We start from the raw sequence: 20,314 nt of genomic DNA, 5'->3' as shown, positions 1-20,314 counted from the left end.
GGTGTTATATTCATTGTAGGTCAGTTTTAAGGTGATTTACTCAGTGAAAAATTCCGCTACTCTGCTGGGATTTAATGAACCATGTTTGAAAGAAAAGCAGATTTCTCTCATGGTTTACTCAGAGAAGGTATGGAAGGTGCTCCAGAAGCTAAAACGGGAGCACACTATCTTTCTCAGCCATGTGTTTAACAGTTCCTTACAATAGTAATAAGCAAATCGAGACAGAAAAAAGTGATTCTGGAGGAAATGCATGGGTAAAATTGGTAGGGACAGCAGGTTTAAGTACTCCTAAAAATCTGACGATAAATCAAAGTGGAAAGGTTTGTTAAATTATCAAAAGTATTGTGGATAGATTTGAATGGTCTTTTTGATATAATTGTACCTGCAGATTTATGGGCAGAACGTAAAATTACAGTAGGTTGGCCCACTCAAGAGTATCCTATGGATCCTAAGACGGGTGCCCCTGATCCAGAGGTAATGAGAAAGTATGAACAGGTAATTACTTTTTTTAAAACAAAGTGCCACCAAAAGAAACTGATTGGGTAAAAATTGATAGAACTCACCAAGCGGTTAAGGAATCTGTCCATGCCTATTATGAACGGTTGCTGTTAGCTTTTAAGGAATACAGTGGTGATGAGAAATTGAGTGAGAAGGATTTGAGTCATTTTGTCTATCGATTTGTTTATGGTTTAAGACCTGAAGTAAGCGAAATGATTTAACAGCATACAGTGGACTGGCAAAATAAAAAGATAGATGAAGTGTTGAGACATGCAAAATATTTTAGTGACGAAATCGAAGCAAAACAACGCAAGCTGAAAGAGAAGGCTATGTGGGCACAGGTTAAGGTAGTGGAAATACAAGAAGCCCAGCTGATTGAACAAGTAAATGGCATGGGCCAAGTGAGACAAAAGCCTAATATTGGAAAAGGAAAGGGACAAATTAGCTTAGAGGAAGCAACAAAAAAAATGGCCATATCATAATTGCGGAAAGGTAGGGCATTGGAAATTCGAGTGTAAAATGCCCCCGAGTGCTAATGGCGATAATGCATAATTGAATCCACAGGTGCAGAATGAGGTGAGTTGTCAACCGCAGCGACAGCAGCAGGTTGTTGCCCAACAGTGTCAGGTGCCAAAGCCACCTTTTCCACAGAGCGTAAATCCTCAGAGATACAGTAATGAGACAGGATTCTACACCGAGGAACATGTAGCAAAGCTACCGCCCGCTATGCTGTTTCGCAGTAATGGCTGCAGCGCGATGAGAATGAGTCAGAAGAGAGTTATTGATGGTGCCTAGGAGAAGAAGAGGAGTGCGTACTTGGTGCAACTCTAGAGGTAGACCAGACAGGACCCTTTGTGGATGGAAAAGTAAATGATGAAAATATTACTTTCCTAGTAGATACTGGTGCTACTCGTTCAACTGTTAGATCAGCTGACGTTAAAAATCTTCCTCTCTCGGGTGACACAATCCAAGTAGTTGGAGTCTCAAATAGACAGATAAAAACGTATCTTACTGAGCCTGTTAAAGTTAAAATAGGAAAATTCAACGATATGCATCGATTTGTTGTGTGCGATACTAGCCCTGTGAATTTGTTAGGGAGAGATTTGTTATGTAAAATGAATTGTACGATCTTCTGTACTCCGGATGGCATAGCTTTTGAAACTCCGGATGAGGATGTACTGTATAGAATGACTATGGCCAATCTAGAACCCGAAATTACTGAGGCATTTGTTGTATTTGATCCAGAGGAATTGCCTCAGGAATTAAAGAAAACAGTGAAACCCGAAGTGTGGGATTTCACGGGAGAAGATATGGGATTGATGGAAAGAGTAGACCCTGTGAAAATAACAGTAAAAGAAGGAGTAAGCTACTCGAATATTCCCCAGTACAAATTGACATCAGAAATAATTGCAGGAGTGACTCATGTAATAGACAAAATGATTGGACAGGGAATTTTGAGAGAAATAATGAGTAGTCCATGTAATTCACTGATCATGGGTTTGAAGAAACCTAACGGAACTTTCAGGATAGTGCAAGATTTGAGAAAAGTGAATAAAATTGTTGTACCTTGCTGTCCTATTGTACCAAATCCTTCGGTAATCCTTTATCAGATGATGCAAAATGGTACACAGTGAATGACCTGTGTCATGCTTTCTTTTCTATCTCATTGCACCCCGACAGCCAACATATTTTTGCGTTCCGGTTCGGCGAACGTACCATGGCATGGTGCCAAATCCCACAGGGGTATACAGAGAGTCCCTTGATATTTAATCAGATTCTAAAGAAGTCCTTGGAAGATTTAAAAATGCCCGAAAGTTCAGTACTTGTGCAATACATCGATGACCTAATGGTGGCATCGAGGACACGAGAGGCATGTGTGGTGGACACAGTTGCATTGTTGAATCATTTGGTGGATGGAGGACTTAAGGTATCTCCATCGAAATTACAATTTTGTAAAAAAAGAAGTACAATATTTAGGTCATAAGATTGAGAAAGATTTGAGAAAGATGACTGCAGACAGGATCAGAATAATAAAGGGAATGACTCAAAGAGAGGTGAGAATGTTTCTTGGAATAGTTGGGATATTGTCGTCAGTGGATCAGCAACTTCTCGCTGATTGCAAAACCTCTGGTACGCTTGACGAAGAGTGATGTGAAAGACCCCCTTGAACTGAACAAAGAGGAGAGGAAGGCATTTAGACAATTAAGAGATAGCTTGTGAGAAGCACCGGCTCTTGGAATGCCTGACTACGAAAAGGAGTTTGAGCTCTATTGTAGTGAGAGAGATGGGTGTGCACTTTCTGTGTTAGTACAGAAGCATAGAAAATGGAGACGACCAATTACATATTTTTCAGCTGTACTAGATCCTGTAGCTGTAGCGTTGCCTGGTTGTTTGAAAGCAGTGGCTGCTACCTGTAAGAGTTTGCAGCAGAGTGAAGGAATTGTGATGGGATATCCTGTGAGAGTGTTTGTACCCCATGATGTTGCAATCCTTTTGACAAGGAGCCGCACACAATTTATGACGCATTGTCGTCTAACTAAGTATGAGAAAGTCATTCTGGGTGCTACGAATGTGAACCTTGTGAGGTGTCTTAATGTAAATCCCTCAACATTACTGCCTGATGCTGTGAATGTGGAAGTGAAGGATGACGTGGATCATGATTGTTTAGAAGTGCTTGATTTTTGCACTAAGCCACGTCCGCACATAAAAGATGTGCCTCTGAAAGAAAGTTACTATGTGATGTTTGTGGATGGGTCATGTCTAAGAACTGATGAAGGAATTTTGAGTGCAGCATATGCAGTATGTACTGTAGCGGCTGTGTTGGAAGCATCTTGCCTGAAAGATCGGCCCAGGTTGCTGAATTGTTTGCATTGACCAAAGCATGCAAGTTGGGAAAGAATCTGTAAGTCACTGTGATTACCGATAGTCAGCATGGATTTGGAGTGGTGCATGACTTTGGGCACATTTGGTCCCAAAGGGGGTTCTTGACGTCGAGTGGAACTCCCATAAGAAATGCTGAAGTGGTTGGCAAGTTGCTTGAGGCGATACAGCTGCCTAAGCAAATAACGGTTATAAAATGCACAGCCCACTCCAAGGGTACTGACTATGTGTCAGCGGGTAACGAATGTGCAAATGAGATAGCACAATATTGTGCGCGCAACCAGAACTCAGTAAATCGGAATCGGGAAAAGGAAATGAACTCATGTCCCTTACTTTTTACTAACACTGTGAGTACATGGGAGGAAGTAAGGCAGTTACAGGAAGGAGAAGAGGAAAATAAACAGTGGATAAAATCAGGATGTGCACCACGCGAGATAGACAAAGTTTGGGTTTATCGCGATGGAAGACCAGTAATGCATGATAGCATGATCTCTACCATGGCACGGATGTACCATGGGCAAGCCCATGTAGGCAGGGATGCCATGATCAGACTTTTCAAACAGACCTGATATAATGCCAAGTTCCGGCTTGTAGCTGAGAGCCTTTGTCAAAGATGCCTTATATGTCAGCAATACAATCCAGGAGGGAAAACAGTGGTGAGTTTGGGAACCATAGGACGGGAGGGAGGTCCTTTCACCAGAATGCAGATTGATTTCATTGAAATGCCCCCATGTAATCGGCTAAGGTATGTTCTAGTAGTTGTGTGTCTGTTTTCACGCTGGGTGGAAGCTTACCCAAATAGAAGGAGTGATGGGGTTACAGTAGCGAAACTCCTATTGAGAGAATTCATTCCTAGGTTTGGTTTTCCAGTGACGATTGAATCAGATAGAGAAAAGCATTTTCCGAATTAAATCATAAAATTGATTCGTGAAGCATTGAATGTACAGCAGAAACTACTTTGTGCCTATCGTCCAGAAGCTTCTGGAGTGGGAAAGAAAATGAATGGCACCATTAAAAACAGATTGGGAAAAATGTGTTTGGCCACAGGTTTAAAATGGCTTGATGTCTTGCCTCTAGTGCTCATGACTATTAGATTGATTCCTGATAGGAATACTGGCCTGAGCGCCCATGAAATTGTTATGGGTAGAGCGATGAGACATGTTTTCATTCCTGTCAACAAACTACTGCCTATACCTGATGACTTCGTTTTGGATTATTGCAAGGGGTTGGCTGATTCTGTTCATTCTGTGTTTCATCAGGTTGGATCGGATGCAACCACCTTTGAAAAGAAGCCAGCTCATGATTTGAGTCCTGGAGACTGGGTGCGGATCAAAGTGCATAGAAAGAGAAATTGTCTGGTCCCACGTTGGGGGAAACCACGTCAAGTGATTCTGACCACGACGACTGCTGTGAAATGTGCCAGAGTGAAGAATTGGATTCATGCTAGTCATAGTCTCCGAATCCCTAGTCCCGTAAATAGACCTGAGGAAGAATATTTGGGAGAGTCTGATACCAGCTCTGAGTCAGAATCAGAAGAAACAAGAACAAGACAATCTCCAAGAAGAGGAGAATTGGAGCTGAGTCAAGTTGCAGAGCCAGAGAATTTACCATTAAGAAGACGACTGGAAATTTCCGAAACTAGCTCCGAATCAGACACTGAACAGGTGGGAATACAAGAGAAGATAAAAGAAAACCTTGAAGAAACGAACCAAGAAATTCTTAATGGAGAAGCCCCACATGCAAGCACGAGAGAAATTCCACCTGAGGTCATAGAACTAGAAGGAGAGGAATTAGATACAGAGAGTGAGGGTAAGATTGTTGCAGAAGACCCCCGAGGAGGTGTAGGGACAACACACATCCAGGTAGAAGAAGGGACAGTTAGTCAGCAGGAAAATTGCGTGGAAGAAACACGAGGAGGGAAAACTGCAGATAGGGAACCTGAGGTCTTGAAGGAAAAATCCAAAGAAGGTAAAAGTCACACCGATACAGAATCTGAAGAAAGTGAGGGAGAAGACAAAGGAGGACGAGTCTTGAGGAAGAGAGCTTGGAGAACCGAGCAAGGTGAGAAGGGAAATAGGTTGAAACGACCGTCGAAAGAGGACGTTTGGCCAAATAAAATAAAGATATTGAGATACCAACTGATGAGGGTAAGATCATCTCACGCTGAACAAGTGAATGAAGTGTCTAGCCAAGAGAAATCAGAAGACACTGATCAGGCACACTTAAAGAAAGAAAAGAGAATAAAGAAACCCAACCAGAAGTATAAGTCACCGGAATGGACATATGTGGCACTTCCTGACATACAAGAGGAAGCAGTCAGCCAAATAAGTCTAGGAGTGACGGTACCGGAAGTGGTTGAAGAAGAAGAAGATTCGGAAATCCTGAGAGTTATCTTATCTGTGATCAGAGAAGAGACGGATGATCAGGAAGTTCTGAACCAAGACTGTGAAAACGAGGACAAAGACGTTCGAATGCCAGATTAAAGTAACAAAGAAAGGATGCAGAGAGATTGAAATACCGGATGAGACACATAACTAAAAGAACCAAGTAGGCGCTTAGAGCCTTGGGTTTCAGACAACATTTTAGTTGTGAATGAAAGAGGCTAAGTCAAAAGACACTGATCATTTCCGAAATGGCAAACACAGAAGGTAGAAAACCTACATGTGGGTTTCTCCGAAGATGGTGCAAGGTGTGTTGTTGTTGTACAGGATTACTAATGCTTCTATGGATCATATTGGCTATATTCATTTCATTTAGAGTAACATTTGAAAGGGTAGAGAATCACCCTGAGAATAAGACTAATAGAGAAGAGGTTTATGATACTCATGTGACTAAACTGGTAGATAGAACTGATTTACATAAGGATAGGTCTATAACTGATTTTTCTAACAATGTTTTTTCAAAATTATTGTATGAAAATGTAAAGACTATGGACGTTACAGATTGCTATGTTTGTATGCAGTTACCTGCATCGGTTTTGGAAGGTGTTACCTATCACCACCTTCCTGTGACATATGGAATAACATGTAGTGTACTAGCAAGTTTGTTCTATAAAACAGGGAAATTAGAATACTATTATACAGATGTAGATAATGTTTTCGCACAGGTACCTGTAGTTCCCGAATTAAATAAGGTGATTCCTGGTAAAACTTTAGGTGAATTTTTCTTAGAAACTAGAGAATTAACTTTAGAAGAAGTGCTTAAGAATAATCTTACTTGTAGTCTGAGAAAAGAAGAGAAGACTTTCTTGGACATGGTAGAGGAGAGGAGAATTAAGATGCAAAGAAAGGTACCTGGGGAAAAGAGGGAAACAACAGTTTGGGATGTTGAGAAAGAAAACCATTTGAAGGGAGAAACAAGTCCTGCTATGGCTTTGGATTGGCCTCAGAGAGGAAAGTTGTGCATCAGAAGAAATAAAACTGTTTATGATAATTATTTTGTAGGTGCAAGTGAATGCCATGATGTATATAGAATCATGGGAGGATGGGGATTTAAAGGAGGAAAAGATCCGGTGTTCCCTGGAATATATCTCATCTGTGGAAACAGGGCTTATTATCGGTTGCCAGACCATTGGTATGGTACATGCTACCTAGGCCTGGTCTTCCCAAAAATATTTCATGTGGGAAGGGGAGAGGATGGTTTGCATGAAATAGGTAGACAACTAACACGTAGAAGGAGGGAAAGTTGGTCAGAAACTGTAGGGGATATTTTTGGAGCACTGATACCAGCCGTTGGAATATCTGTGAATGCACATAAAATTAGAAAATTGTCAACAGTAGTGGATCGCTTATCGACAAGCACTGCTGGAGGGTTCTTACTGGTAAATACCGAAATGGTTGCCATGAGAGCCATGATAATGCAAAATCGACTTGCTCTTGATATTATTTTAGCAAAAGAGGGAGGAGTCTGTGGAATGCTGAAGGTACAACACTGTTGTACTTACATTCCTAATGAGAGCCAAAATTTAAAGAAATATATTAAGAATATAACTGATTTGCATGAGGAAATCGTTCCATTGGAGGTTGAAAGTGTTTGGGAAAGGTTTGGTAAAGGGTTTTCTACTATAAAACGTTTACTAACCAAATTAGGTAGTTCGTTTGTAGGTAAGATTTTAATGCCAGTAACTTGTGTGGTAATACTAATATTAATTTTGAGTTTAGGATGTGTATGCATGAATAGAAGAACATTACAAAATAGAATAAAAAGAGAAGTTCCAAAAAGAAAAGAGAAGGAGATAAGAGAAAGAGAAGTAGGAGATATAGAACTAGAAGAATGGAAAGAAAGTATGTATAAGAAAACAAGAGAGGATGAAATGGGAGAAACCATGATGTAACATAACTGAGTAAGAGAACTGAGAAATCATTTCCACAATAGTTTTTTGAAATTTAGTGGGATTTGTGGTGATGTTAAAAATCACCAAAGGGGGGTCTAGTGGAGCAGGTAAAGCAAAAATGTGTATATCTTCTCTATTTTGCATGAAAATATTAATCACTTAATCATTCTAAATATTAACCTATATTAATCGTTTGGGAGTGTTATGACAGATCAACGTTTGCACCTTAATAAACCCAAGATACACGTGGGACTAAAATGCTAAGTGCATGGCTAATAAATTTAATGATTAACGGTGGTACGCAAACTAACTGTAGGATGTGTTGAAATAAAGAATTGCATGATTTATGTTGCTTTTGTGATGGTTTGTGCTTCCAGAGTTGCAGAATTGTGAGTATTACTGCTTTAAATGTTGCTATAAGCTAGGCAAATACTAATATATATATATTGGGATTAGTGTGGGTTTAACATTAGAATCTTCATTTCAATATATATATTACTTTTATGTTTGTTTTTGCTTAAGTTGGCATTAGGGCCTACTAGGCCGCAGTACTTAAGATAGAGTTTGGAATTGGCCACGGTCATTTGAGCGCAATGCCTACTGCGCAGACTCGGATGGCTCTGAAGAGCTCCAGGCGACCTCTAACCACAAGACTACGTGTTCCTTGTCAAGGATAGGAACGTGGAGGATTGCCAGGACCCAGCTAGTGTGAATGACTGAAAAGACAATAGAGACCTGTACCCGGAGGTCTACATGTTGTTACTTCGGAACTTTCGTTGGTGAACCCGTGAAAAAAGAATACAATTCTGAGAGATGTCATACTCTGTCCCATGGGAAGCCAGCGAACATGGGAAAATCATCACTTCTTGCAAATTCAGAGTAGTTAGCCAATCAGAACACTTCTGCTCTAGAAAATGTTGTATATTGTTTTAGAAGTAGGGGGAAAAGAATATAAAAAGGGATATTTAGTAGAAGAAAAAAGTTAGTTCGTTCCAAATTTTAGTTGGTGACTGCTGGTGTGGAGGGTCGATTTGCTAGCGCAATAGCCGGATCCCTCGGCTACGTGAGGACTGAGTCGTGCTGAGAGAGAGAACTTTCCAAGAATTATTTGGGTCCCAATCTGAGTTTAACCTGGACGATTTCATCTGAAGGGATTAGTATTAACCTGTGGGTTGACGTGTTCTTCTGGAAATGGTCGCCAATATTCAAATTTAGGTAAATATGAGGGTTATGTCAAATTGTGTCCAAGATATTCATTAAAATTCTGATTTGATCGAATTTGACTATGCTAATGAAAGCTGATTAATTAGATAAACCAAGTATTGAATAACAAAATGATTCCGTGATTCTTTCATAAGGTATTGATTGACCGAAAGGTTCCGAAGCTTTAAATGTGTTTTAGCTGGTTCTAAATCACCATCAACCAGTCCAACTAATTGGTCCATCGACCAAGTGGTGGAGTGCCTTGATGTTAAAGTTAGGATTCTATATGTACTGATGTATATAATGTATATAATGTAAAGAATTTTCTCCCGATAGGTAACAAGGTACCCCCACATGTCCAGCGCTTCCTTCCCTCCTGTGTGCAGATTCGAGTGAGACGTATGAGTGTTGGTGTTATGGGCCCCACCAATGAATGCGTGTATAAACGAGCAAGTGTGATGACGGGTCTGTGACACAAGGAGGATATGTAAATTTGCCCTTTTCCGCTGGAGCAGAAGTAAAAGTGCAATTGCCATTAGTAGCTATTCTTAAATGACTGATCACTAGAACACAAACAGAAACAAGAAAAACACCAAGAGCCCCAAAAACGTATTGACATCAATGACAATGTTAAACTGACGCACACTAACCAAGAATATATACTATTTGATAACCTCACAATTATTTATTTATAGAGCACCCTTTTAACAAACAAATGAACAAAAACCCTCACTACTACTGGACTACTTTGAAGACACTTGGAATGGATGACTGCACCAATCAGTGTGCGAGCAACAACTCAAATGTTTAAGAGAATCCAGGGTGGCCTGCCTTGCTTGGATCCACTGCACTTTCATACCGCAATTCCCCTGTAAAGCACATACTTTGGCTACAATCCTTTGTGTACCCTCACACCTCTGTAAGGAAAAGTTGTAAAATCTGGGTTGATCCACAAAATTCCTACCACCCAGGAGGCAGGGCAAATGTATTATTCCCAAGTCACATTGGGGAATGTGTTGTACTCTAAAGGGGGTCAGACTTACTATTCCCACTTCCTGCATTAAAGTAGTCAGATTTACGTTTCTCACTCCAAACTGAGCTAAGTCCCATGGGCCAAAATGGTGGACTCTGGGGCTGGGGGTTGTTTACATTTATTTTTATCCCCTAAAGTGTAGGATTCTGAGGGGGCTGGGTTACTATCTCTCTCAAAACCTAGCTACACTGGGCATTGGAAAAAGTGCTGGACTCTAAAGGAATAGGTTTTACTATTTCCACTCTAAATGTAGTTACATAGGGGAAAGTGTTGAACTCTAAAGGGGTCAGATAATGATTTAATATTCCCACACTCCAAACTTAGCTACACTGGGGAAAGTGTTGGACTGTGTGGGGGTAGATTTACTGCTCCCACTCCAAACCTAGTCAAGTTCTGGAACATGCTGTGCTCTGTTGGACTCTAAAGGGTTCAGATTTACTCCCCCCTCTCCAGACTTAGCCACATTGGGGAAGGTATTAGACTCTATTGGGGCGGGGAGGCAGATTTTATTATTCCCACTCCAAACTTAGCCAGACAGGGGAGAGTGTTGAACTCTGAAGGTGTCAGATTTACTATTCCCACTTCAAACTTAGCCACATTGGGGAAAGTGTGAGACTCTTTGGGTAGAGGTGGGGGCGGGGGAGTTGTAGGGGATGGGGGCTTTGGATTTACTATTCCCACTTCATACCACACAACATTGGGAAATGTTTTGGATTCGAGGTAGGGAGTTAGATTTACTATTGCCACTCCAAATTTACCCACATTAGGAAAACTGTTTAACTCTGGAGTACGTGATTCAGATGTTCTATTTCCAATCCAACCTTGCCACATTTGGGGAACTGTTGGACTCTAAAGTATTCACACTGCAAACATAGCTCCACAGGAGGAAGTGTTTTACTCTGGGTAGAGGGTCAATTTACTGTTACCACTCCTAAATTACAGCCCGATTACAAACTGTGTAGGCGAACCACAGGCCCGCAGTGGCACTGCATTACAATGTCGCCACGGGGCCCTTTTAGTGTCCCCTTCCCTGCCTTACCGAAATTCCGACAAACTTTTCATGGGGGTCCCCGCCATGAAAAGGTCAGCGGAAAGCAGGTCATGATCTCCATGGAGGTGCCGATGCTGGCACCACCTTCACAGACCGGCGCTTTCCCTGCTGCTGCCACTGCGGGACCCGAGATCCTGGTGCTGGTGCTGGTCTTGTGGCGTTCTCAGCGCACTGCTCTTAATCAGGTGCTTGGACCACTGAGGAGGCGGGGTTCGGAAGCCAACAACGTTATGAAGGCCCCCAAAACCGCCGTACTCGTAATCATGCTCTTAGCCACTCTGTGGAAAGTAAAAGAAGGGGCGAAAGGTCATGGCGCTAGACACCTGCACCAGTCAGTCTTGTATGCAACAATTGGAAAAAAAAGCATGTTGCAATGAGCCGGGAACGTGACCTTCCTACGTTCCCACTAATTAGGAAAAACCCAAAGCACATACAACAGAATTGGCTCTGCACTCAAATATTGATATGCATTATTATTCGTCCAAATTTTGTATCCAAAAATTATAACAGCACATAAAAGTCAACAATTGAATATAGACAACATTCGTGTACCGCCTCCCAAATAAATCAAGTTAGTCGTAAGATTGATGAAAACATATTCTTCCTTTATTCTTTTTTCTTTTTGTTCTCGATTATTTTTTTTAAAAACTACAGCACCAGATTGATAGCCGACTTTTTCAAAGCTTTTATATGTCTGGGTATCTTATACAGACGCTTCACGTCAAGTTTACTGTGGCAGAAGAAGTACTGATACAGGATGAATCTTAGTATTTTCAATAAAAGAAGCACAAGTAGTGAACATGATTAAATGGGAAAAAGTGTATCCCAATATTACACGCTGAAGTCCGGTTCAAAAAACATCTTTTTTGAGGCGGACTTCAGCGTGTGATATTGGGATACACTTTTTCCCATTTAATCATGTTCACTACTTCTGACATATAATATTTGTGCTTCTTTTTTGGAAAATACTAAGATTTATCCTGTATTAGTGCTTCTTCTCCACAGTAAACTTGATATGAAGCATCTGTATAAGATACCTAGACATATAAAAGCCTTGAAAAAGTCCAGTGGCGACGAAATACGCCGCGTCCGCTATCAATCTGGTGCTGTGGTTTAAAAAAAAAAAGAATCAGGAACAAAAAGAAAAAAGAATAAAGGAAGAATATGTTTTCATCAATCTGACAACTAACTTGATTTATTTGGGAGGCAGTACACGAATGTTGTCTATATTCAATTGTTGACTTTTATGTGCTGTTATAATTTTTGGATACAAAATTTGGACGAATAATAATGCATATCAATATTTGAGTACAGAGCCAATTCTGTTGTATTGACTCTGGGAAAAGTGTTGGACTCTAAAGAGGTCATATTTACTATTCTCGCTCTAAACCTAACGAAACTGGGGAAAGTGTTGGAAAGTGAAGCGTCAGATTTACTACAGCCACTCCAGAATTAGCCAGATTGCAGAAAGTGTTGGACTCTGGGGAGGTAAGATTTACAATTCCCAGTTCAAACCTAGCTACACAAGGGAAAGTGTTGACCTCCTCTGGGATGGTGGTTAGGTTTCCTATTACCACTCCATACTTAACTACACTGGAGAAAGTGTTGGATTTGGGGGAGGGGTGATTTACTATTTTCTGTACAAGTGTAGCCACATTGTGTAAAGTGGTGGACTCTGGAAAGGTCAGATTTACTAGACTTACTCCAAACATAACCACATTGGAGAGAGTGATAAGGTCTGGAGTGGTCGGCTTTACTATTCTCACTCCAAACTTAGCCACATTGGGGAAAGTGTTAGACTCTTGTGGGGAGTGGGGTGGTTGTAAGCGGGATAGGAGTCAGATTTACTATTACCCCACCAAAGTTACTCACATTGGATAAAGTGTTGGGCTCTGAGGGTGGGGGTAAGGTTTACTATTGCCACTTTAAAAGTAACCACATTGGGGAAAGTGGTGAACTCTAGGGGTGGCAGATTTGCTATTGCCAATCCAAACTTAACCTCATTGGGGAAAGAGTTTAACTCTGTGGACAGAGGACAGAGGTTAGATTAACTTTTCTCACTCCAAACTTAACCCCATTGGAAAAATTATTAAAATCTGTGGGTCAGAGGCAGGACAGATTTACTATTCCCACTCCAAACTTAAATACATTGGGGAAAGTGTTAGAGTCTAAAGAAATCATGTAAACATTTACTAACTCAAAGTTAAAAAATAAAACGATACTTTTATATGAATAACTATTGTATAATAAACATTAACAATCAATATATCATGAAACTATTTTATTAATAACATTTCATTACAAAAATAAAAATACAAATATATAAAATTAAATATTAAAATCTTAAAATTATTAACAAAAAATACATAACAATAAGTTAACAGAACAAGAAAAAAAACTTAAATATTTAAAAACACCTTCTACCAAAAACCATATGCAAAGGAATAACACTAAAACAAAAAAATATAATAAATATATATTTAGTAACATTAATATTGAATAAATATATTTAACTTTAACACTGAAAAAGTTAGAACTAATGTAAAGACAGAAAAATAAAAGATAATCAATTAACGAATATAATTAAATATTCAACAACTAAGAAATAATTAATGTAGAACAAAAATAAAACACCCCCTACAATCCTAAAAAATACAACTAAAATTAAATATTAATAATATATAATTAATATAATTAAAATTGAAATTTTGCAAACTGCACATTAAAATATAAAATATACATATAAAATATGCATTTGTGACTTGCAAAACAAAATTAATTCAGTTAATCGAAACAATTAGCAATTAGGTTTTTGTAAAATGTACATAAAATACATATGTTGCAAAACACTTCCGACCCTACACTTTCAAAAACCCAACAAACCGTCAATAAATAACAAATTAAAATAAAAAAATACATTACAATAAAATAATTATTAATGAAGTACCTTACAAATTGAAAGCTAATATTAAAAATCTGTTTAACTAAAATGTATATAGAATTAATTAAACAAGTATATAATTAAATGATACAATACATCAACTAATCAATTAATTATTTATCAAAACAAATAAGTAATTAAAAACACATCTCATCCTACGCCATTAAATCTCAACAAATCTTTCATTATCATAATAAAACACAATATAATAAAATTCTATTAAAAAATACATATAAAAAATTAGAATATAAAATTGCATACACAATAAAAAAAGCCATACAAAAAATGTTTAAATACACTAATAAAAGAAAAATAGATTGTCAGAGGGTGGTGGCCGGGACGCCATGTCCATCTACGGTTGGGAAACAACAACAACTAATACACTCACCAAGCGGAAGTCAGACCCCGAGGATCGGAATGAGGGAAGCCATGTACGGGAGGACAAACACACCCACCTCTCGTATTTCCCCACAGCGAGGCTTGGATCCGGAAGAGGGAGGGAGGAGCTGATCCATGAAGTAGTGGTTGTGGACCACTAAAAACGAACCAGGAATCTGAAGGGGTGTTGTCGACCGGCGGAGACCAGGTGTCTGAAGAGTGGAGAACGGAGGAAGCAGACGGTGACCAAAGCGACGTCAACAAGGAGGAGAGCGACGAGGAGCCTGACGAGCGCTGGAGCGAAGAGTGTTGGAGTCCACCGGAGGAGGCTGGAGAGCGGCTGAAATTTTGGAGAGTTGCGGCGGAGCCAGTGAGTGAAGGCTGCTCCGGGGAAGGTGGGGTGGATACGAGGAAGGCGAGAGGAGGATTGACAGTGGGCACGGGTTGGGGTAATTGGATCCCCACGCTGAAACACGTACCTTGTTTTCTCTTTCTGTCCTGACTGCACTTCCCTGATAATGTTTCTCCACACGTCCCCACACCGAACTCTATCAAGCCCAGTGTGTGTATTTAAATACCATCTGCCTATCTCAGGAACGCTCACATGGTTCTTCGGCAGGTTATATAACATCCACGTTTGATACCGTACACAAGCCAGACTTCACATATTCGTGGTGCTGGTGACGGGTAGTTTCTTTGATCCTTTTTTTCTTTTGGAATAGTTTTACTGACGGCCTCCTTTTTCTTATCCCTCTATGAGCCTCTGGGAGGAACCCAGTGCAACGGACGAGGCAGAGCAAGCAGGCCCCTGCAGCATCAGCGCCATGACGGAAGAAGCGGATCCGGCACTTTCAGACCCCCATTCCCCACAGAAGGAGACTAAGAAGGAAGAGAAAGAACCCTAGTGTTACACCCACAATATTAGCTTCTGATAATAAAGCACACCTTTTGGAAGATACATCCAGCCTCCTCGTCTGTATTTCCGATCCGCCCTCCCACAGGAGGTGTCAGAAGTGGGAGTCGGTCGAGACATGGAGATGCGCTTGCTAAAACCAGGACTATTCCCATGAGGCGCAGGGTCAAGACTGATTTGCATATGGCTGGGTTCAAACTGGGACAGCCTGGTGACCGAAAAAACGATGGATTTAGGCCCAGATTGCTGTACTGGGGTGAATGTATGACATTGTTCTGCATTCTGTCCATCAACTGTTGTTTTTGCATTTGTCACCCCGAGTAGGAAGTGTATGCCCAGACGTGGGTCCTGTGCTCTCCATGCCACTGGAATCAAGCTAACCTGGCTGAAGATGGGTGAAACCCCAAAACCGGTCCTAGGATGGTAGTTTCCAGTCCAGGGAGGACCTGGCTTGGCAGTTCGGGCTCGACTGTTCCCATGAGGCGCAGGGTCAAGACTGATTTGCATATGGCTGGGTTCAAACTGAAACGGCATGGAGAGCGAAAAAACAATGGATTTAGGCCCAGATCGCTGTACTGGGGTGAATGTATGACATTGTTCTGCATTCTGTCCATCAACTGGTGTTTTTGCATGCGTCATTTACATTAAACATTAAACCAGCCGATAGAAAGAGAGAGAGAGAGACAGAATTTTAATAAAAACAAAGGTCTTGGTTAACGCCAGTCCTAAATAGGGGCCCAATTCTTAAAGAAAGTCAAAAAAGTGCAGCCATGGTATATGTCCTTGCAGGAATGTACAGGAGTAGGTCAGGATATCGTTCGCCTAGCTACTGAAAACCCATAAAACAAGCTAGTAGGTTTGCACAGACTCAAAAGGGCTTTCCAACCCTGGGTAACTATTGCTTACAGCTGTATTTAGATCTGCAGAAAGGGGGCAAAATAAGGAAATTGCTAGTATTCAAACCCTACTATGGTATGAGCCGTGGCATAATATGAGAGGCTATTATCAGAGCTCTTATATAATGAGACGGTTGCCAAAATTTGCCGTCGTACCAAATGGCATAAAAGGGACAAGTGGATTTTGTTACAGGGAAGGAGATTTATGAAGCCACCTGCCCCATGGACAAGTAGATATTTTATTAAGTTCCACACCCCTGTGGATCGGTTTGTTTGTACCAAAAAACAAACTCTGTTTTGGGAGTTTATTTAACAATCAAAAAAAGTTAAGCGAGAAGACACTTTAAAAATGGAGCCCACTCCGCAAACCTGCAGTACTATGAAGGGAACTGATGCTGTATTCTTGAGTATTTTAGGAAGGAAGTAGATTTTCTGAATAATCATTTATAACTGTTATTGTTTCAGTTGTGAGAGCTTTTATTTATTTTCGAAAGGGTTTCTTCCAGTTTGGCACAGCACTCTCTGCCAATAAGTCACCAATCTCATTCCTTCACTTACCCGTGACTAACAGAAATTCACTACATGTTGCTTTTTTTAGTTGGCGTGATAAAATACTTGTATCTTCCTGTACTGTTTTTTGTGTTACCCTTCCTAAAGCGGTCAGATTTCTCTATCTTTTTCCTCAGTTATTTCTATTTTCAGTGCTAGGTGTAAATACCACTGAATCTCTCCAACTATAGCAAACTGTGCAAACTATAACTCCACCCACCCCATTCATGTGCTGCTCATGATCTCATACATGTACATGTGCACACAAGATGTCTACACTGGCATTTCCCCACACCCATCCTTAGTAAACCTCTTAGACAATAGTCTTCAGCAAGAACCCTGTACAGCAGGTAGGCACATGCGCACTCTGTCCTGGTACTCTCTCCTCTCTGTGTTGCCACACACAGTCCTTCTGTGCCTAGCACATGTAATACAAGCACTGTATTTCTTCAGACACACACTAACATGTCACCCCCTTTGCTGTAAACATTAACTGAACGGCGTCTGCTATTTTAACCTTTCTTAGAAGAATGGTTGGAGCCTTAAAATATTTCTTGTGTTTATTTGGTGTGTGTACACTCTCCAACCCACAATATTTTTTTTCATAAAGTGATGTCATTGACGATGGCATTGGTGATACCATATGTGACCTCAATTGTGATGTCTGCCTTTTTAGTCCCTCCAGTACTACGCCTGGAGTCAAGGGATGCTCTCATTCATAGTATTTGTTTCTGGACACTAAGGGTCCCATTAGGATGGCGGGCGGACTTTAGCAAATTAGGATGCGACCGCCACCGTGGCGGTCGCAGTCCGTATCTTTGACATTGTGGCGGGTGCTGCTGTAAGCAGCACTCGCAGCAATGCCAAAGAGGCACGTCGTGCATTGTAATGCACAACGTGGCAGCCTCCGCGCGGTGCCTGCCACCTTGAGCATGGCAATGTGGAGGGGTACCATAGGTAGCCCCCAAGTGCAGCCCCCCACGCCGCTACCACCCCAGGGGCCCGCAACGGGCCCCCAAGGCAATTCCCACCAGCCTTTGGAAAGGCCTTTGCATACTCCCATGCCAATATGGATGGCGGTGCCTGGTATGCACCACCACCATATTAGTGCCCCATTCCGCGCATCCGGCAATCGTAACAATTGCCAACTGGCGGAAAAGCGGCGGACGCACTTTGCGTCCACCGCGAAACCCCCCGCCATAGTAATAGGGGTAACGAGCCCCTAACCTCTGTACCTTGCCTCCTGTATTGACCACTGCAAACATTTCTTTCACTTACACGTAGCAAGTCAAATTGCTTGGGTTCACTGTTCCAACTTGAGTCCTCCAATTGACATTGCACCAAGTGAAAAACGTCTTCGTCCAATCAGAATCCTTTATTTGTCACTGTTCAACATAACTATACGTATTTTGACCTCTTCGGAGTCTAGTTTTTTAGCATTTTTTTGGAAATGCTGCTGAGCAGATTTTCCCTATAGTACAATAAAATCACAAGTTGCGATAAACCACTTTACCTCATCCAACTTTGGAGGAAATAACTACAGCAGTTTTTGCTGCCATGCATCAGAAAATATTCTATGGGAATGAACATCTGTTCAGCACTTTCGGGACTCCCATAAGCAAAATTTGTGAAACAAAACAGCAACTTCTTAACACCAGAATGAAGCATTTTTCTCTTCTCCTTATCACAGACATTATTATGTTTTCAATATTTCCCTTTTAGTAAAGAACAACAAGCTTAGGTTCTGTTATTGGAAACATAGCCTCACCTCTAAACGAGATTCTATTTCTTTTCTATTTTGCACTCTTGTTTGTAGTTTTTGATGAACTCAGTCTGTTATTTCTTTTTTTTTTTTTTTTCTGTTTTTTTTACAGTGCCCCATCACCCTCAGGATAGGGCGTCCTTAATACATTTATATATGTAGTAAAAAGCAAAATCAACTTTCACTTTCATAGTTTAAGAGTTGACTGGGGCATTAAATGCTATTGTACAACATTTCCATCACAACTGCACATACACAATTAAGCATAGTTACATCTACTGAGAGAAATTTGTTTAGGCTTCAACTGTCCTAACAGTGGTGTGGGCACACCATAACAAATCCTTCAGCATATGGCAGTAGCTCTAGCCACATATTTTAAAAAGATATTTGGCTCCACCCACTTATGTTCTGTTTGGCTCCACCCTGACATGTTTACGGGGTTCTATCCCACCCCCAAATCTTAACGGCTGCACATGATTTACATGTTTTTTACGTGTGGACTGTGATACAACCTTGCTATTGATTTGTCAGTCCATCTTCTTTAATGTATATTACACAAAAAGAGAAAACTATATTGGTGTTGTATATAAAACATTGTTTAGAAAATTTGACAAATCGACACAACGTGGATAAGATTATTCAATGAACCAGAATGGCTATAGCATATTTTCAGGTACAAGACGTGACAACACTTACTAGTAAAAGCTCAGTAGGGATCGGGATCGGGAGACGTTTACTGAACTTTTCATTCAGCGACTTCACCACGATGAGAACCACCAGGCACACAGCGCTGGTCACCACCGCACCTACATTGGACTCCGGCAGCATGACGAAGACCTTTATCAATGTCTATCGACAAAATGCCAGAAAGAGTTACATTTTAGGAATACGCAGAAAGCTATTGGCCATACCAAGAATAATACAGTGGAAAGTGGAAATTTGCATTGAACATTTCAATAGTTATAGGAAAGGAAAGACCTGGGGTGATTAGATTTTTAAAATCAGATCCCATCTCCTCCTGGTAACCCTTGCATAGAGGAGTGGGTGGAGGTGTTAACTCAGTGAAATGTGCAACCTGTTTAGCCATAAAAGCTGCCTCTTGAAAAATACATTTTTTCTCTGCCTGCCTCCACCAATAATAAAAATTACAGAGTATTAATAAAATACACACAACAAAATTAGAGCACTTTATGTACACTTTACAATCTTTGAGTATTTGAAAGGAAGATAACTGTGGCATTTAATAAGCAAATGTTTGGGTGCAAAACATGTTGGGATTGCATTTGGGATTAAGGAAAATGATATGAAAGTAAAATATTAAAATGAGTGTAAAAAAATTTGATTTTCAAAAAAGAAGTAAACAAACAAATTTATGGTAAAATATTGAAGAAAGAAATTGTAAAATGTGTTTAAAAAATAGATTAGAAATTAGGATTTAATTTGGATCCAGATAATATTTTGGGTACGAAAATGTGAGTTTCAATTAAGAAGCAAAAAAAGGAAATGATTCTCCTACTGAGAGAAAAACACCCATAAAGACAATATTTTTTCCCCACCGTAATTTCTTCTTCCCAAGGAAAAATATTAGGATTTTGTTAAGGGTATTCTTGACACAAGAATATGGAAGTTTCCACCCACTCCAATTCACATTCCACTAGTGATGTCAGGAATATTAACACTATTTATCTCACTTACTGTCAGCCGAGGAGAGGATTTGTCACTAATGCTACTTGAAACTGAGGGGTATTGGGTGGCACAGGGTTAGGCCTTGATCATATATCATTTTTTTCTTAACTCTATGCTTCTCCAGAGTTGTTTTACAGCTGGCACACTTAAATAACCCATTGAACATTGTAGAAGTTAATGTTCTGAATGCC

The 20,314-nt window shown here is 40.4% G+C and overlaps 1 protein-coding gene across 3 annotated transcripts in view; it reads right to left on the bottom strand.

The window, feature by feature from the left end:
* Nucleotides 1-20,314, bottom strand: part of SLC26A6 (solute carrier family 26 member 6) — a 209,031-nt gene that overhangs the window by 131,759 nt on the left and 56,958 nt on the right. For all 3 annotated transcript variants that reach the window (XM_085624368.1, XM_085624367.1, XM_085624369.1), the window contains one exon: nucleotides 19,134-19,286. In XM_085624368.1, the coding sequence (XP_085480494.1) occupies nucleotides 19,134-19,286 (153 nt within the window). The remainder of the gene's footprint in view (nucleotides 1-19,133; nucleotides 19,287-20,314) is intronic.

The sequence above is a fragment of the Triturus cristatus genome, chromosome 9, assembly GCF_964204655.1.
Source record: "Triturus cristatus chromosome 9, aTriCri1.1, whole genome shotgun sequence".
NCBI lineage: Eukaryota > Metazoa > Chordata > Amphibia > Caudata > Salamandridae > Triturus > Triturus cristatus.
Note: the sequence above shows the minus strand (reverse complement) of the source record. Positions and strands in the feature narration are given on the sequence as shown.